This window comes from Oncorhynchus masou, chromosome 24, assembly GCF_036934945.1.
Source record: "Oncorhynchus masou masou isolate Uvic2021 chromosome 24, UVic_Omas_1.1, whole genome shotgun sequence".
Classification (NCBI taxonomy): domain Eukaryota; kingdom Metazoa; phylum Chordata; class Actinopteri; order Salmoniformes; family Salmonidae; genus Oncorhynchus; species Oncorhynchus masou.
The window spans coordinates 72,964,901-72,984,489 of record NC_088235.1 but is presented as its reverse complement, the minus strand read 5'-3'; the positions used below and the strand labels follow the sequence as shown (position 1 = coordinate 72,984,489).

Below are 19,589 nucleotides of genomic sequence, written 5' to 3'. Positions count from 1 at the left end.
CACAACCAGAAAACCATCTCTGCATTGGCATAACCATACAACAATTGCATGTTATGAAGACCCCGCTTGAACAGTATGGCATTGTCAATACCTCTAATTTATTACAAGGTATAAAGGGCGCAACAGGTGAATAACATGTGACCACTAGTGATCGCTCAAGTAACAACTATGTAACCATGTAGTACCAGTATAATAAAAGGAGGCAAATTGTCTAACCATTTTTTTTTTTACTGTATCACACACAGTTCATCCATGTGTCAACCACAAAGCTAGATAGGTATGTATGCGATCTCATTGTACACTCCCTTATGTTTTGAAAGCAAAATTCCTGCAGTTATTTTACACAAAAATAAAAAGCATATTTCGACCGGAAAACACAAAATACTGGGATAGCGTCCCAAATGGCACCCTAATCTGCTTTTTTTTGTGCACTACACTTGACCTGGGCTCATAGGACTCTGGTCAAATGCAATCTTTAGGGAATAGGGTGGCTTTTGGGACGTAACCTAGGCTTTAAAAATGGAAGATGAGACTACGGTCAAGTGCAACTGTAAGATTGACAGGGGCGAGGTGAGGAAGAACATTTAAGGCTTTGATAAGATTAAATAACATTGACTCATTACATCATCTATGCCCAGGAATTTAGCATACATTTTGATTGATGAATCTGCTCAACCAGGTCATAAGTCCCAAGCAACAGACTTCAACCATTATCCCATGCAAACGCAAGAGGCTCCAAATGAATGACCATGTCCCCTGGCAATTCCAATCCTGTGGTGAATTGGAGCATCATTTTACAGTCTGACAACTCTTAGATCTAGTTTCCAGAGGTGAGTGCAGGATTGATGCCACTCTGTTCCAACTCAGCGATCACTGCCGTGTGTTTGAAGTCAGCTGGTTTGTGGTTAAAGGTCTCCACCAATCGGAAGGTCTCCTGCCGCTGGGTTCCGTAGAACAGCTGTACCTGATTGGCCAAGCACTGAGCCAGATGTACAGTCTGCAAAAGAGTGTTTCGTTAAAAGCTTTCCTCTGCTTGGACCACAATAAATAGCTAAGCTATATATGATGACTGCTGTGTAATAAGCAAACAAAATAACATAGGTAAAATTACATTAAATCTACAGTCCAAATACTTGACCAATTACCATCTCACACAGCACAGCTGTTGGTATAATTCATTAATGTGCTGTTTGTATACACGTCTGATTAGACTATGGGTAACAGTTAAGTTGCATGTGGAGCATATGCATAATTTGATTCTTCTGCTGCTGATTTCAAAGACTGACTTCAACATCTTTATGATCAAGCGGAACTGTATTGCACCATGTACCATGGCTTGTTAGAAACAACTTACCATAAACTTAGGATCCATCTCAGCAGTCATGAGCACCACACCCTTATCCTTCTGCAAGTCTGAGTAGTGGTAGAGGATCAACTGACTGGGGGCGTGCTCTCCCATGGTCTGTGGAGAGGGTCAGGAAAACATCATGTGTTATACAATATAGTAGTACATCTTCTATACCAGGGGTCTCCAACCCTGTTCCTGGAGAGATACCCTCCTGTAAGGTTCACACTCCAACCCGTCGTAACTAACCCGGTTCAGCTTATCAACCAGCTAATTATTAGAATCAGGTGTGGGAGATTAGGGTTGGAGTGAAAACCTACAGGACAGTAGCTCTCCAGGAACAGGGTTGAGAGTCCTGATCTATACGATTTATTTGAATGTCATTATTTTTTTTACTTTCGGATATACGGATAGTCGAAATACATGTGTTTTAAAAGAAGAAATGGGTTTTAAAAGAAGAAATGTGTTTGAGGAAATACTGCTTTGATTGACTGACAATAACAACAAGTGTGAAATGTGTGTAGGACAACCGAGGTAAAGTTGGTTTTATATTCACACACTTGGACATTCAACAGACATTTGCCAGAAGCCATTTAAAATGGTAAAAATCAATAACTAATTAATCGATTGTCACAGAAACATAAAAATATATGTTTTTTTTCTATAAATGTCTAGCATACTTTTTCAACCTTTGTTTTGAATAAAAATTCCAGTTTAGATTTTATATAAATACAGAAAATCTATAAGATGCCATTTAAAGCGGTATAAATCAATAACTAATTCAGTCACAGAAACATCAAACTTCATATGATTTATTCTATAAAAGTCTAGCATACTTTTGAGTGAAAATTCCAGGGGGGTTTCTAATGATCAATTAGCCTTTTAAAATGATAAACGTGGATTAGCTAACACAACGTACCATTGGAACAAAGGAGTGATGGTTGCTGATAATGGGCCTCTGTACGCCTATATAGATATCCCATTCAAAATCAGCCATTTCCAGCTACAATAGTCATTTACAACATTAATGTCTACACTGTATTTCGGATCAATTCGATGTTATTTTGATGGACAAAAAAAAGAAGCTTTTCTTTCAAAAACAAGGACATTTCCAAGTGACCCCAAACTTTTAAACGGTAGTGTACGTACACACACACACACACACACACACACACACACACACACACACACACACACACACACACAAAAACACTGCTCAAAAAAGAAAGGGAACACTAAAATAACACATCCTAGATCTGAATGAATGAAATATTCTTACGAAATACTTTTTTCTTTACATAGTTGAATGTGCTGACAACAAAATCACACAAATTATCAATGGAAATCAAATTCATCAACCCATGGAGGTCTGGATTTGGAGTCACTCAAAAGTAAAGTGGAAAACCACACTACAGGCTGATCCAACTTTGATGTAATGTCCTTAAAACAAGTCAAAATGAGGCTCAGTAGTGTGTGTGGCCTCCACGTGCCTGTATGACCTCCCTACAACGCCTGGGCATGCTCCTGGTCTCCTGAGGGATCTCCTCCCAGACCTGGACTAAAGCATCCACCAACTCCTGGACAGTCTGTGGTGCAACGTGGCGTTGGTGGATGGAGCGAGACATGATGTCCCAGATGTGCTCAATTGGATTCAGGTCTGGGGAATGGGCGGGCCAGTCCATAGCATCAATGCCTTCCTCTTGCTAGAACTGCTGACACACTCCAGCCACATGAGGTCTAGCATTGTCTTGCATTAGGAGGAACCCAGGGCCAACCACACCAGCATATGGTCTCACAAGGGATCCGAGGATCTCATCTTGGTACTTAGTGGCAGTCAGGCTACCTCTGGCGAGCACATGGAGGGCTGTGCGGCACCCCAAAGAAATGCCACCCCACACCATGACTGACCCACCGCCAAACCGGTCATGCTGGAGGATGTTGCAGGCACCAGAACGTTCTCCACGGCGTCTCCAGACTGCCACATGTGCTCAGTGTGAACCTGCTCTCATCTGTGAAGAGCACAGGGCGCCAGTGGCGAATTTGCCAATCTTGGTGTTCTCTAGCAAATGCCAAACGTCCTGCACGGCTGTAAGCACAACCCCCACCTGTGGACGTCGGGCCCTCATACCACCCTCATGGAGTCTGTTTCTGACCGTTTGAGCAGACACATGCACATTTGTGGCCTGCTGGAGGTCATTTTGCAGGGCTCTGGCAGTGCTCCTCCTGGTCCTCCTTGCACAAAGGCAGAGGTAGCGGTCCTGCTGATGGGTTGTTGCCCTCCTACGGCCTCCTCCACGTCTCCTGATGTACTGGCCTGTCTCCTGGTAGCGCCTCCATGCTCTGGACACTACGCTGACACAGCAAACCTTCTTGCCACATCTCGCATTGATGTGCCATCCTGGATGAGCTGCACTACCTGAGCCACTTGTGTGGGTTGTAGACTCCGTCTCATGCTACCACTAGAGTGAAAGCACCGCCAGCATTCAAAAGTGACCAAAACATCAGCCAGGAAGCATAGGAACTGAGAAGTGGTCTGTGGTCCCCACCTGCAGAACCACTCCTTTATTGGGGGTGTCTTGCTAAATGCCTATAATTTCCACCTGTTGTCTATTCCATTTGCACAACAGCATGTGAAATGTATTGTCAATCAGTGTTGCTTCCTAAGTGGACAGTTTGATTTCACAGAAGTGTGATTGACTTGGAGTTACATTGTGTTGTTTAAGTGTTCCTTTTATTTTTTTGAGCAGTGTATATTAGCATGGGTATTGAAAGATACCAGAGGGTGGATAACAATAACACGAGAAGTGGACGGTACATGTTTTGTATCTGGGCTAATTATGATTTGCCTCTGAACTGTATGTGAACCCCTCTGTAATCTACTGGCACTAACCATTAAAAACCAGGACTTCAACTAGGCTGTCGCTATGCTATTTGCTCTCTTTCTCTCTTAAACTGCTAGCACAAAGCCTATGTAAAAATTAGTTTTTTCACAAAAGATCTTGAAAAAAAAAAAAATCAACTGGCCCAAATCAGCTCTACATAATTCAGCAGGGAGGCGTGCAACTACCACACATTATATTATATTATATATTATTCACATTCCTTGCAGAAAGAACTATTTGCAAACCTTTTAAAATGTCCAGAAAGACAGTGGTCTTAGAAGGGTATTTATACTTTAAAATACATCTTTTAAGTGAATGGATGTGGATGAATATTCTACCAGTGTTTTAATGTCCTAGTTTCTTGTTTTTTTTTGTCAGAATAATAGGAGAAAATGATGTATTTCAGATTTGATTTCTTTCATTACATTCCTAGTGGGTCAGAAGTGTACATACACTCAATTAGTATTTGGTAGCATTGCCTTTAAATTGTTTAACTTGGGTCAAACGTTTTGAGTAGCCTTCCACAAGCTTCCCACAATAAGTTGGGTGAATTTTTGCCCATTCCTCCTGACAGAGCTGGTGTAACTGAGTCAGGCCTCCTTGCTCGCACACGCTTTTTCAGTTCTGCCAACAAATGTTCTATGGGATTGAGGTCAGGGCCTTGTGATGGCCCTCCAATTTCTTGACTTTGGGGGTGTCTTTGGAAGTACGCTTGGTCATTGTCCATTTGGAAGACCAATTTGTGACCAAGCTTTGTTTCATCAGACCAGAGGACATTTCTCCAAAAAGTAAGATCTTTGTCCCCATGTGCAGTTGCAAACCGTAGTCTGGCTTTTTTGAATGGGAGTTTTGGAGCTGTGGTTTCTTCCTTGCTGAGCGGCCTTTCAGGTTATGTCGATATAGAACTTGTTTTACTGTGGATAAAGATACTTTTGTACCCTTTTCCTCCAGTATCTTCACAAGGTTGATTTGCACCTTTTGCACCAAAATACGTTCATCTCTAGGAGACAGAAAACGTCTCCTTCCTGAGCGGTATGACGGCTGCGTGGTCCCATGGTGTTTATACTTGCGTACTATTGTTTGGAAAGATGAACGTGGTACCTTCAGGTGTTAGCAAAATTGCTCCCAAGGATGAACCAGACTTGTGGAGGTCTACAATTTTCTTCTGAGGTCTTGGCTGATTTCTTTTGATTTTCCCATGATGTCAAGCAAAGAGGCACTGAGTTTGAAGGTAGGCCTTGAAATACACACCCAATTGACTCAAATTGTGTCAATTAGCCTATCAGAAGCTTCTACAGCCATGACATCATTCTCTGGAATTTTCCAAGCTGTTTAAAGGCACAGTCAACTTAGTGGTTGTAAACTTCTGACCCACTAAAATTGTGATAAAAGTGAATTATAAGTGAAATAATCTGTCTGTAAACAATTGTTGGAAAAATTACTTGTGTCATGCACAAAGTAGATGTCCTAACCGACTTGCCAAAACTATAGTTTGTTAACAAGAAATGTGTGGTTGAAAAACGAGTTTTAATGACTCCAACCTAAGTGTATGTAAACTTCCGACTTCAACTGTAGTTTGATGATTCTGTGACAAACGGTGAATTAGTTATTGATTTATATTGCTTTAATAGGCATCTTATAGATTTGATTTATTTCTATAAAATCCGAACCGTAATTTGTATTCAAAACAAAAGTAAAAGTATGCTAGACATTTACATAATCAATCATACCTAGTTTGAGGTTTGTGACAAATGAAGAATTATTTATTGATTTATACAGCTTTAAAAAATTGCATTTTATAGACTGTATATATTTCTATAAAATCAAAACTGGAATTTGTATTCAAAACAAATGTTCTAAAAGTATGCTAGACATTTATAGAATAAATCATATCAAGTTTGATGATTCTGTGACAGTGAATTAGTTATTGAATTTGACATTTGTAAATGGCTTTTGGCAAATGTCTTGAATGTAAAACCAACTTTACCTCGGTTGTCTTTTGTATCAGGCGCTCATAAAAACAGTCATAAAACTGTTTTATAAACATATTAATGTAATGGTTTATCCTCGTAGGCTATGTAGCAAAGTCAGCCAAATAACTTTTATTTTGTTTTAGACAAAGCATTTCACCCCTACAAAAAATACGCACATTTATTTCTCAGAAAGTAATGAAATATTAACATCCATTCGGATATTTGAATAATACCTGGACATTGATGAGGGAGGTGAAATGGAGCTCGTGGTCCGACCACTGGCCCAGGAAGAACTCATAGCCCTCCTTCTGGGGTAACGCATACAGGAACTGGAGATAGGGGAGTCACAGATTGTAATCATCATCAACGCTGTCTATTTTCAACTGTTTCTTTACTAAACTATCTGACATTAAATTACCATCATTCTGCTTTGCGACCATCAACCAACAAGAGTTCCGATTGTGAACTCGAGAGTATGACATCTCAAAATAATAAAATGCATTCTTTATTGGAGCAATACTGCCACCAAGTGGTCTTTATTGCATGTTACAATCACGTCTGCTCTGACTTTTGTCATTATGCCAGACAAATTGGCAAATCATTTGTTTGCCAATTTGTATGCAATGTCATTGCAAACACACTTTATTATCATCAAATATTTTGACATATTACAGCACAGTCCTAATAGACACTGAGCAGTGAGATTCTTACCGCGGGGTTCGACTTAGCTCGGTTGAAAATTACTTCAAAAGTGTGAGCCTAAAATGGAGGAATAATTATGCAATTACAAGAAAACATTTGTTACGGTCAATAAATAGTTAAGCAAAGTAAGTCAAATTACTGGCAAAAGTGTTTTCTGACAAAATAGCAAACTTACTGGTATGACAGCACTGATGGTGTCTTTTGTGGCATAATACTGCCTCCACAGCTGAAATCAGAGAATGAAAGTTACAAACATATATGTTTCATTACTCTTATGAGAACATGAAACATACCATGGTTCTTTACCTAGATATGACATTTCATCTCTAAATATGTAAATACCCATACCTCCGCAATTTCTTCTCCTGAATTATCCTGGATCAAGTCCAAGTTCAGGATAGATCCTAGGGTCTGTGCAAAAACAAAAAAATACATTAATGGGATCACCCAGGTGTACGGGGTGAGTTACCCTCATACATGGGTAACAAGTAATGGGCTCTTAAAACCTTGTGAAAAGTTGTATACAAATGCAATCCAATAATGTCAATAGTATCAATCAATGCCGTTCCACATCCTCTTCAGCTATTTACAATGCTATCGAGGACAGCATTTGTTCATTTTCACCTTGTCTTTAGTGAATCTGCCTGAACCATCAGCCTGCTTGTCACGCTTCTCCAACTGCAAATAAGGTAAGATTTGATGCATATCAAATTGGAGACAATTAAACAGTGTTTCCCTACATTGGTGTAGCGCATATTGACACGAAGACTGTCAAAGCTACATCTATGGGCTCGCAGTCTTTCAGCGTAAAGACATCCACAACAGTGGAGAGGATGCACGCACCCCAAGCAACGGTGGGTAGCCTAACAGACCATGTTTAAGCATTATGATTACACCCAACAAAATATGTTATGCATTGACTTACCTCCTGCTCCATGACTTTGACAAACTCTGCTTGTTTAGAGTGTCCAAGAGGCTCCCTTTTGACTTCAATTCGCTTCTCGAGCCGAGCATTGAACTCCTGAGGGTTGGCACTAAAAAAAAAAAGAATGAAAATGTAAATTCAAAACTAAGGTACAGGTCAGCCTAGCCCGTGATCATGACGCAGATCCATTACACATAAGAGTCATTGGACGAAGGGGTCTTCTGTACGGGGCTGTTTTGTTCAGAGCCCAGACGCTTAATGTGAACAATGACACGCATGGTTGCGGTACGGTTTTGGAAGCAAAAGGACCTCATCTTTCATGTCAGTTGGAAATACATTTTCAAAAAACAAAAAGGTTAAATTGATACACACGTTGACAGGGTAAGGGTTAGAGTTCCCACACGCGTATATCTATCTTCATGTCACAGAGCTTGGTTACATAAGACAAGATGCGACCACCTGTGCTCAGTCACTATCAGAAAGTGTAACTCAGAAAGTGTAGCTTGAAGGCAAGGGCTCCCGAGTGGTGCAGTGGTCTAAGGAACTGCATCTCGGTGCTTTAGGCGTTACTACAGACACATTGGCTTGATTCCAGGCTGTATCACAACCGCCCGTGATTGGGAGTCCCATAGGGCGGCGTACAACTGGCCCAGTGTCGTCCGGGTTTAGACGGTGAAGGCCGTAGCTGGATGGATCTGTGGAAAACTGCTACATCAAGTGTATATTTCTTTCTTTGAAGGATTATTTCTTGCTAACCAAATATAAGGGCCACATGTTTGCGAGCTATGATTATTTAAAAATACGTCGGGATTATAGTTCACGAGGTAGTCATGGGTGAAGAGAATGGTTGAAAACTGTAGGGCGGCAAAATGCCACCTAGAGTTTGAGGACTAAAGGCCAGCCTAGAGCAGTGGTCACCAACCTTTTCTGAGTCAAGATCACTTTCGGTGTCAAAATGCATGCCGAGATCTACCGCTGTGATTTTTTTATTAACGTGACTTAAAAAATGTAAACCTATGCAACAATAACCAATTAAAAACAGCACTGTAGCAATGAGGTTTGTGCAGTAACCTGTAGACCCAACACATTATATCACCGCATACTGGCTTTGCTTGAATTGACCTGCCAATGCATTGTTGTTTCAAATATGAGGCAGGCTCCATGATCTCACCGATAATATGAACGCACTCATAAAAACAGCAGCTCTTTGCTGTATTCTTTGACAGTCTCTCTAGTCATTGATTTAAAATCTCAGTATACATTTTACCGTAGCTTTCTTTTATGCCTGCTACCTTACTGCAGACTCGGTCATCGGAGCAATCTGATTGGCCAGCAATTATTTCACTTATAATTCACTGTATCACAATTCCAGTGGGTCAGAAGTTTACAGACGTTAAGTTGGCTGTGCCTTTAAACAGCTTGGAAAATTCCAGAAAAGTATGTCATGGCTTTAGACACTTCTGATAGGCTAATTGACATCATTTGAGTCAATTGGGGGGTGTACCTGTGGATGTATTTCAAGGCCTACCGTCAAACTCAGTACCTCTTTGCTCGACATCGTGGGAAAATCAAAAGAAATCAGCCAAGACCTCAGAAAAAAGATTGTAGACCTCCACAAGTCCGCTTCATCCTTGGGAGCAACTTCCAAACGCCGAAGGTACCACATTCATCTGTACAAACAATAGTACGCAAGTACAAACACCATGGGACCACGCAGCTGCCATACCGCTCAGGAAGGAGACGTGTTCTGTCCCCTAGAGATGAACGTACTTTGGTGCGAAAAGTGCAAATCAATCCCAGAACAACAGAAAAAGACCATGTGAAGATGCTGGAGGAAACAGGTACAAAAGTATCTATATCCACAGTAAAAATGAGTCCTATGTCGACGTAACCTGAAAGGCCGCTCAGCAAGGAAGAAGCCACTGCTCCAAAACCGTCATAAAAAAGCCAGACTACGGTTTGCAACTACACATGGGGACAAAGATCGTACTTTTTGGAGAAATGTCTTCTGGTCTGATGAAACAAAAACAGTTTGGCCATAATGACCATTGTTATGTTTGGAGGGAAAAGGCGGAGGCTTGCAAGCCGAAGAACATCATCTTGAACATCATCTTGAAGCACAGGGGTGGCAGCATCATGTTGTGGGGGTGCTTTAATGCAGGAGGGACTGGTGCATTTCACAAAATAGATGGCATCATGAGGTAGGGAAAATTATGGGGAGATATTGAAGCAACATCTCAAACATCAGTCAGGAAGTTAAAGCTTGGTCGCAAATGGGTTTTCCAAATAGACAAGAACCCCAAGCATACTTCCAAAGTTGTGGCAAAATGGCTTAAGGACAACTAAGTCCAGGTATTGGAGTGGCCATCACAAAGCTCTGACCTCAATCCCATAGAACATTTGTGGGCAGAACTGAAAAAGCGTATGCGAGCAAGGAGGCCTACAAACCTGACTCAGTTACACCAGCTGTCAGGAGGAATGGGTCAAAATTCACCCAACTTATTGTGGGAAGCTTGTGGAAGGCTACCCAAAACGTTTGACCCAAGTTAAACAATTTAAAGGCAATGCTACCAAATACTAATTGAGTGTATGTAAACTTCTGACCCACTGGGAATATGACGAAATAAATAAAAGCTGAAATAAATCACTACTATTATTCTGACATTTCTCATTCTTAAAATAAAGTGGTGATCCAAACTGACCTAAGGCAGGGAATTCTTACTAGGATTAAATGTTAGGAATTGGGGAAAAACTGAGTTTAAATGCATTTGGCTAAGGTGTATGTAAACTTCCGACTTCAACTATACATACATACCGTTACATAACATATATATATCTAGTTAACCCAGGAGGCAATACTTAGCGGTCGCCAGGTCTTACCCATGGTTGTTACACCTGGGTATTTCATTTCCCTGTTCATTATCCAGTGACAAACATCAGTGGGAGTTGCACACCAAACTAGTTAGCATATTAGCCTGGTGCTAACACATCTTTGCTAGCGTTTGACTTAGCGCTTACTTTCGTAGTTTCTTTATCTTTTCCTGATATTTATTATAATATGGATTGTCTTCCAGTTCCGGCTCTTTCTCTTTCTTCACAGAAAATGCTCTGAAATGCGACGGCACCAGACCTGGGATGAGCGGTCGTATTCCAGTTGCCCTGACCGCTAGCATCCCACGGTACAAACAAGACATTTGCACCATGGCCGCCGCCATATTTCCTTCGTCGTTGTCGCACATAAATAAAGCGCCGTGAAGAAACACTGTCAACTTACAAATCGTTCCGAGGACCTGTTCTGTTTGTGTCAAACACAGTAAATGAGAAAGGCCCATATAACTATATGGATATGCCTAAATGTTTGTATTTTTTTGTTAATCAAGTGGTTTGAGCATTTTAATTCAATCCACAAATGTCCCAAATCACAACACAACAGTCTTCTAAAACATTTGCATTAATTTCAAAATCAGTTTGGAATGCATCAAAACAAGCTTGGAATGCAACAGTAATGCACAGAGTATGTTAGAATAGTAGCAATGGTGAAAACACATTTTAGAAGATTCAAGGTTTTTATTATGAACAAATTTACAGAGCAGCTTCAAGGTAAACTGTAAATAATGTCAGAGCCCATCTTTTTTTTAGAATTGAAACCTTTTGGTGTTTGAACTGAAGTACAACGTAGTACAATGTAGAACTGCAGTAATTGAGTTCCTAACCCCCACCACCCCCACCCCTAGAATAGCACCCACTTACAGTATATGGCTTATCTTTTGTCTGAAGGGTAATGTAGTTACATTGACATTTTCCTCCAAAAAATAACTCCATAGTATATTTGGGTCTCACTTTATTTGGATAGTCCTTTACAGGTGATATTTTGATTCTCAGATGATGAATAAACTCTCTGTCGACATGCAATAACTAGTAGGTTTGCCATGTATCCTTCAACCACCCTGGAAAACCAGCTGACACTATCAATGATTCAGCTTGTGCTTAGTTACTGTAGTTAAAAATCTATAGCACACTACCCCAAATAAAATATTGCCAATATTTGTGTTGGTATTTAAGTGTGGTAATCCACATTCCTTTTCAGTGATTCTGTGCTGGCGATGAGCAAATGTATCTGCGTTCTGGTGCCGTGGTGCAGGTCATGGGTATCCATGTTTTCAGGCTTTGGGCTAACACACATGTGGATCTAGAGGCAGCACTCTCGGGCTGCTGCTCTTGGGCTCGGTCCCTCTTGAGTCTGGAGAATGACAGGGATCTGCCGTCCGTCCATGTCCAGTGTCCCGGGCTGCCTGACAGGCCTGTAAACATATGAAACAAGTATTCAGGAAAAATACAACTCTGTGTTCTGCTGTAAGATCATTTGCGAACAGAGAATGTAGCAATGTTCCCCTTACCGATCCAAAAGGCCTGTTTCCCAGCAAATTTCCATAACCAAGCCATGTCTTTTTTCGACTGGACACCTGTTAGATTGCTGTCAAACCTTAGAAAGAGCATTAAAAATAGAACATTAGTAGTTAATGCATAGGCGGATCACCTATCCTCCAGAACCAACAGAATTTCTAGAGTCTACTAAAGATACTCCTTATATAGCAGTAGCTTACTACTTTTAACCTAGGCCTATAAGTAGTAGATGTAATGTCGCTCCCCTTACAGTAAGGTGCAGGCCCGTTGGGCACTGCTCCAGCTGGCCACGCCAGGGCTCAGGATGTAGCAGTGCCTCCTGTAGTGGCTCCAACCCGTGGGGCAGGAAGTGCTCACTGACCTCCCAGCCTGGGCCATACAGGGAAGGAAAGAAAGAAAGAATGAATGAATGGATGGATGTTCGAAACAGTGTTGTGTTCGAGACCGATTCAAGACCAGAGCAAATCAAGTCTGCGTCAAGATTGGAGGCGGGGGAGAGACCGAGTCAAGACAGAGACCGGGAGGGTGACAAGGTGTCCGAGTCAAGAAAAATGGGTCCAATTCAAGACCATGATTGCAATTTTGCCAAATCACCACTGTAATAAGAGTTCAAAATGTCCAGTATTTCTGTGTTCATATTTCAGAACAACATATGGATTCTCTAGACATTCAGAATAGTTAAAAATGCATATGGAGGGTAAATAGAGCCACTCTACAAATTATTACTTACTCAAACACAGAGGTGAACAAGGTGCTTTCTACACCTTCAGAGAAGGGCTAAGCATTTGTACAATAATTCTTATAATAATATACAAATTATAATAACTATATTGTTATTTTCAATGATGTTCTAATTTAATCTCTTCGGGTTTTGTTGGTTTAGGGTTAACATTCTCTATTGTACTACATGATTGATAGATCGTAGTCTATCGGTAAATAAATAGCCCACCCATTTTTACCTACCTCATCCCCATACTGTTTTTATTTATTTACTTTTCTGCTCTTTTGCACACCAATATCTCTACCTGTACATGACCATCTGATCATTTATCACTCCAGTGTTAATCTGCAAAACTGTAATTATTCGCCTACCTCCTCATGCCTTTTGCATACAATGTATATAGACTCCCTTTTTTTCTACTGTGTTATTGACTTGTTAATTGTTTACTCCATGTGTAACTCTGTGTTGTCTGTTTACACTGCTATGCTTTATCTTGGCCAGGTCGCAGTTGCAAATGAGAACTTGTTCTCAACTAGCCTACCTGGTTAAATAAAGGTGAAATAAAATTTAAAAAAAAAATCGTAATACATCCACTACACTACTTTGATACGCATCAGTATATGCAGTGCTCACTGAAAAAAAAGTGGGTATACGATTTATACCTGCATATACCCTCCACTACAGCGGTATAGTGGAGGGTATATGATTTATACCTGCGTATACCCTCCACTACATCGGTATAGTGGAGGGTATACGCAGGTATAAATCGTATACCCACTTTTTTTTCAGTGGGCACTGCATATACTGATGCGTATCAAAGTAGTGTAGTGGGTGTATTACGATTGATCAATTATGTAGTATAATAGAGAAAGCATGTACAAAGTAGCCTACACAATTGCCATTTGCGTTTTAGAAAAAGTTATCCGCTACATGAGTGCGCTGGTATTACCGTTGATGTCCTTCCAGAAACACAAACCTGTCACACACTGAAGGCCTATAGGTTCACCACTGAGTAAACATGTCTATAATAGATATCAAGGCTGTTAAAATATTCATGTTTCAAGGAAGAAGTGTACATATTTGGCCTGGCAAAGCGGTTTTATGCGCTGACTGAATGGAAGCTGATAATTATACGTTTTTTTACTCCGCTGGTCTCGGCAAGAAATTATGAATCCGAGACACTCAATGTGGTCTCAAGATTGACCTACATAGGAATAGTTTATTTGATTATAACTACACTAAGACTCTTCTGGGCTTTGAGATTGCCAGTCAGTTTGTGTGTGTCCATCCAAAACATCCAACCAATGTTTCCTCAATTTTTTTCGGCACTGAGCAAATTTCAGGTTTACTGAGTGCAAACTTGACAATTGTGAAAATTCTGTGCAAGTTCCAGCGCACGTTTACTGTGAACACTGAGTCTGTACCTGCTTTATGTTACAGCTTCAGACAGTGGTCAAGTAGGCTACTGTGGCTATTTGATCATAATGTAGGTCAACCAGTATCCTACCATCAAAAACAATGGGGAAAATGCATCCCATAACATTTTAACATGGAAATAGCTGTTCAATCATTCAGCCTACAGTAGCAGCCAATATGTGGTGTTCAACGTAGGCTTGATATTAACCTGTTAATCAACTTGTCCTTCAGACAAGGTGACTGAAAATGTTGTGTTGTTTGATGCAAGAAACCACTTTACAAAATAAAAGGTGTCTAGAAATGTACACATTTTGTGCTCTTGTAGAAAGCAATCAGTCCCCTATTGCTGACTACAAATGATCTATAACTGGGCTAATAACTCATTAACTAGCAGAGGATACGTGGCTACATGCAGCTCTTTCTATGATCTCAAAACAAATCAAATCAAATTTTATTTGTCACATGCGCCGAATACAACAGGTGTAGTAGACCTTACAGTGAGATGCTTAATTACAAGCCTTTAAACAACAACTCAGTTTTAAGAAAATACAACAAAAAAAGAAAGAGATACGAATAACAGATAATTAAAGAGCAACAGTAAATAACAATAGTGGGGCGAAATACAGGGGGTACCGGTACAGAGTCAATGTCAATGTGCGGGGGCACCGGTGTATACATAATAACAGAGAGTAGCAGCAGCGTTCCAGAGAGGATGAGCTGTTCAGGAGTCTTATGGCTTGGGGGTAGAAGCTATTTACGAGCCTCTTGGACTTAAACTTGGCGCTCCGGTACCGCTTGCAGTAAAAACAGTCTATGACTCGGGTGGCTGGAGTCTTTGACAATTTTTAGGGCCTTCTTCTGACACGGCCTGGTATAGAGGTCCTGGATGGCAGGAAGCTTGGCCCCGGTGATGTACTGGGCCGTACGCATTACCCTCTGCAGTGCCTTGTGGTCAGAGGCCGAGCAGTTGCCATACCAGGCAGTGATGCAACCCGTCAGGATGCTCTTGATGGTGCAGCTGTACAACCCTTTGAGGATCTGAGGACCCATGCCAAATCGTTTCAGTCTCCTGAGGGGGAATAGGTTTTGTCGTGCCATCTTCAGAACTGTTTTGGTGTGCTTGGACCATGTTAGTTTGTTGGTGATGTGGACGCCAAGGAAATTGAAGCTCTCAACCTGCTCCACTACAGCCCATCGATGAGAATGGGGGCATGCTCGGTCCTCCTTTTCCTGTAGTCCACAATCCTCTTCTTTGTCTTGATCGCGCTGAGGGAGAGGTTGTTGTCCTGGCACCACACAGTCTCATTGTTGTCGGTGATCAGCCTACCACTGTTGTGTCATCGGCAAACTTAATGATGGTGTTGGAGTCGTGCCTGGCCGTGCAGTCATGAGTGAACAGGGAGTACAGGAAGGGACTAAGCATGCACCCCTGAGGACCCCCTGTGTTGAGGATCAGCATGGCAGATGTGTTGTTACCTACCCTTAGCACCTGGGGGTGGCCCATCAGGAAGTCCAGGAACCGGTTGCAGAGGGAGGTGTTCATTGATGAGCTTTGAGGGCACTATGGTGTTGAATGCTGAGCTGTAGTCAATGAATAGCATTCTCACATAGGTGTTCCTTTTGTCCAGGTGGGAAAGGGCAGTGTGGAGTGCAATAGAGATTGCATCATATGTGGATCCGTTGGGGCGGTATACAAATTGGAGTGGGTCTAGGGTTTCTGGGATAATGGTGTTGATGTGAGCCATTGCCATCTTTTCAAAGCACTTCATGGCTGCAGACGTGAGTGCCATGGGTTGGTAGTCATTTAGGCAGGTTACCTTAGTGATCTTGGGCACAGGGACTATGGTGGTCTGCTTGAAATATGTTGGTATTACAGACTCGGACAGGGAGAGGTTGAAAATATCAGTGAAGACACTTGGCTCTGCGACCTTGTGAATGTTGACCTGTTTAAAGGTCTTACTCACATTGGCTACTGAGAGCGTGATCACACAGTCGTCTGGAACAGCTGATACTCTCATACATGCTTCACTGTCAGTGACTGATGTGGTGTACTCCTCAATGCCATCGGAAGAATCCCAGAACATATTCCAATCTGTGCTAGCAAAACAGTCCTGTGGCTTAGCACCTGCATCATCTGACCACTTCCTTATTGAGTGAGTCAATGGTACTTCCTACTTTAGTTTATGCTTGTAAGTAGGAATCAGAAGGATATAGTTATGGTCAGATTTGCCAAATGGAGGATGAGGGAGAGATTTGTACGCATCTCTGAGTGTGGAGTAAAGGTGGTCTAGAGTTTTTTTCCCCTCTGGTTGCACATTTAACATGCTGGTAGAAATGAGGTGAAATGGATTTAAGTTATCCTGCATTAAAGTCCCCGGCCACCAGGGGCGCCGCCTCTGGATGATCATTTTCTTGTTTGCGTATGGCCTTATACAGCTCGTTGAGTGCTGCTTTAGTGCCAGCATCGGTTTGTGGTGGTAAATATATAGCTACGAAAAATATAGATGAAAACTCTCTTAGTAAATAGTGTGGTCTACAGCTTATCATGAGATACTGTGGGAAACAACTTATCTCGAGACTTCCTTAATATTTGATTTTGTGCACCAGCTGTTATTTACAAATAGACACAGACCGTCACCCCTTGCCTTACCGGAGGCAGCTGTTCTATCTTGCTGATTCACTGAAAACACAGCCAGCTGTATGCTATAAATGTCATCGTTCAGCCACGACCTTGTGAAACATAAGACATTACAGTTCTTAATGTCCGGTTGGTACGATAGGCTTGATCGGAACTCATCCATTTTATTATCCAACGATTGCACGTTGGCTAATAGGACTGATGGTAGAGGGGGATTACTCACTCGCAGTCGGATCCTTACAAGGCACCCCGACCCACGTCCCCGATATCTCCATCTCTTCTTCATGCGAATGACGGGATTTGGGTCTTGTCGGGTGTCTGAAGTAAATTTTTAGCTTCCGACTTGTTAAAGAAAAGAATCTCCGTCCAGTACGATGTGAGTAATCACTATCCTGATATACAAAAGCTCTATTCAGTCATAAGAGACGGTGGCAGAAACATTATGTACAAAATAAGTTCCAAATGACGCGGAAAAACACACAACACACTCCGGCGCCGTCTATCCATCTATCAGTAGCGGTGCGTGGGTAAAATTACTGGGGAAGCCAAGCCATCCACCCCGCCAAATAAAAGCCATATTACAACCTGTGTTGTGATAATTGCGTTGTTTGCTCTAAAAACCAGTTAATTCATATGCTTTGCGACCGTGATATATAAGCCTAAAGGCCGAGACAATAAGAAGACACAGTGGCAGAATACATTAAACCACACCTTTGTTTTGTCACAAAACCCGGATAGCGACCTCTGTCCAGTGAAGTCCACAAAGCATGTTGCATGTACAGTAACAGACAGTTACATGACCTACAGCGTGGTCAAGCAAGTTAATGTTTCCCACATTTTCGGACCCCTAAACAACTATTGATTTAAAACCACAGAGGGTAACCGCAAGTCGCAAAGAAAACAAGAGCGGCCTCCACTATTCCAGCGCCATTTCAACATTATCAAATCACCTCAGCTTAGTCCAACACAGTGACAAATTAAAAGATACCAAAAACGATTTTGTCCAATCAACGTCAGCTAAATATTATGTGGCTGTCCAGGTTCTGATTTCTGTGTGCGTGTGTGTGTGTGTGTGTGTGTGTGTGTGTGTGTGTGTGTGTGCATTCATGCAAGTAGAAAAGCACGTTGACTCACCCTACCTGTAGAGAGAAGCCAATGCCATCCTCCTCTCTTTCATGTTGATGAAATGGTCTATCACTCTGTCAAACACTACACACTTTGATTTTTTGTTGTCCTCGGCTACCTGGTTAAAATGTTTGCTCTCTAGCCTAAATTCCATTCATAGGCAACCTTAGCTAGTTAACATTAGCTTTCTACATCTAGCTACATATTAAACTTCCATCCTCTCAGTGTATGAGTGTATGAATTAATGGTTGGATCAGATGCAACGTTATCATCATTGTCCAGTACGGAGATTCTAAATCCCTGTCTCCATCCATGGCAAATCCCTGTCTCCATCCATGGCAAATCCCTGTCTCCATCCATGGCAAATCCCTGTCTCCATCCATGGCAAATCCCTTTCTCCATCCATGGCTAATTTAGGAAAGAGACAATAGCTACAACAAGATGCAACAATTCAAGTTTTTCTGTCAATGACGTATGCTCTCAATAGGATTTGATAGGAGAATCGCCAAATCCAAGCTGGCTTCCCTTGACACTTTTTTTAGGTGCTCCAGGACCATTCCCCAGTTGCGCTCGCTTAGTTTAGCTCAATGTTGATTGGCTCATTTTGCCTACTTTTTGTTTGGTCAAGGGAGGCCAGATGCTTGCTGGCTTCCCTTGCGTTCAATGTTAGGGGCGGCAACAATGTCATACTCATTTGGACCAGACAACATCAGATAGATGGCCTACACGTAGAGAGACAGAGGGGGGCGCTGTTTCGCTCGCTCGGATGCTTTCTCCTGTGAGATACAGTCAATCTCTTGTGAATTGAAGGAAAATGATGAAACAGAGAGATGAAAGAAATTATTTAATGTTTAAAAAAAGTAATTGTTGGTGAAACAAAATGAATACACCACTGCCAATACATGATTACCGCATATTGGCTTTACATGAATTGCCCTGCCAATACATTGTTGTTCAGGCCATTTAAAAACATAAATATTTCAAATTTGAGGTAGGCTATATGATTACACTAGTAATATATCCGTTATTGTACACAGCTGAGTGAGCATACATTTAAATAATTTGCTTTTTATTTTATTGGGCTGATGGTGCCTGCATCAGATGGTCAGTCTCAGCGTAAGGAGAGAGCAGCAGACTGATGGTCCGTCTCTCAACGTCCCTCCGCTCTCCCTTTCCTCCACTGACCAAAAAGGGGCACAGTCTTCCAGCTGATGGCGAAACTCGAGTCACACCGCATTAGTTTTGCCTCATGCACAAATTCATGTCGTTACTCACATGAACAGAGAAAGTGAAATATTCCTCCATATTAAAAATGACCCAAGCCGCTAATAATAACAACGTAAGCCTATAGATACACTTTCCTACTCATTCTTTACCGCTGCACTGCTTGTTGTAGCGCTGAGTGGAAGTAGGAAGAATGTGCATTTTATGGCTTATGAAAGTGTTGAATACAAAGTG

The 19,589-nt window shown here is 41.6% G+C and overlaps 2 protein-coding genes across 2 annotated transcripts in view; both read right to left on the bottom strand.

Annotated features, from left to right (window-relative positions):
* Positions 1-104: 104 nt before the first annotated feature.
* On the bottom strand, positions 105-11,066 carry LOC135512593 (ATP synthase mitochondrial F1 complex assembly factor 1-like). The gene is made up of 9 exons (XM_064934782.1): positions 10,846-11,066; positions 7,828-7,936; positions 7,527-7,580; positions 7,251-7,313; positions 7,078-7,128; positions 6,912-6,959; positions 6,434-6,529; positions 1,355-1,462; positions 105-997 (listed from the first exon to the last, which is right to left on the bottom strand). The coding sequence occupies exons 1-9, from the start codon at positions 11,064-11,066 to the stop codon at positions 818-820; spliced, it is 930 nt and encodes a 309-aa protein (XP_064790854.1). The 3' UTR covers positions 105-817.
* A 585-nt stretch (positions 11,067-11,651) lies between these two features.
* The window catches only part of frem1b (Fras1 related extracellular matrix 1b), a 54,230-nt gene continuing 46,292 nt past the window's right edge, over positions 11,652-19,589 (bottom strand). Inside the window, exons 35-37 of the mRNA XM_064934781.1 lie at positions 12,482-12,600; positions 12,225-12,310; positions 11,652-12,128 (exon numbers count right to left, since the gene is read on the bottom strand). Of these exons, the coding sequence (XP_064790853.1) occupies positions 11,911-12,128; positions 12,225-12,310; positions 12,482-12,600 (423 nt within the window). The 3' untranslated portion in view covers positions 11,652-11,910. The remainder of the gene's footprint in view (positions 12,129-12,224; positions 12,311-12,481; positions 12,601-19,589) is intronic.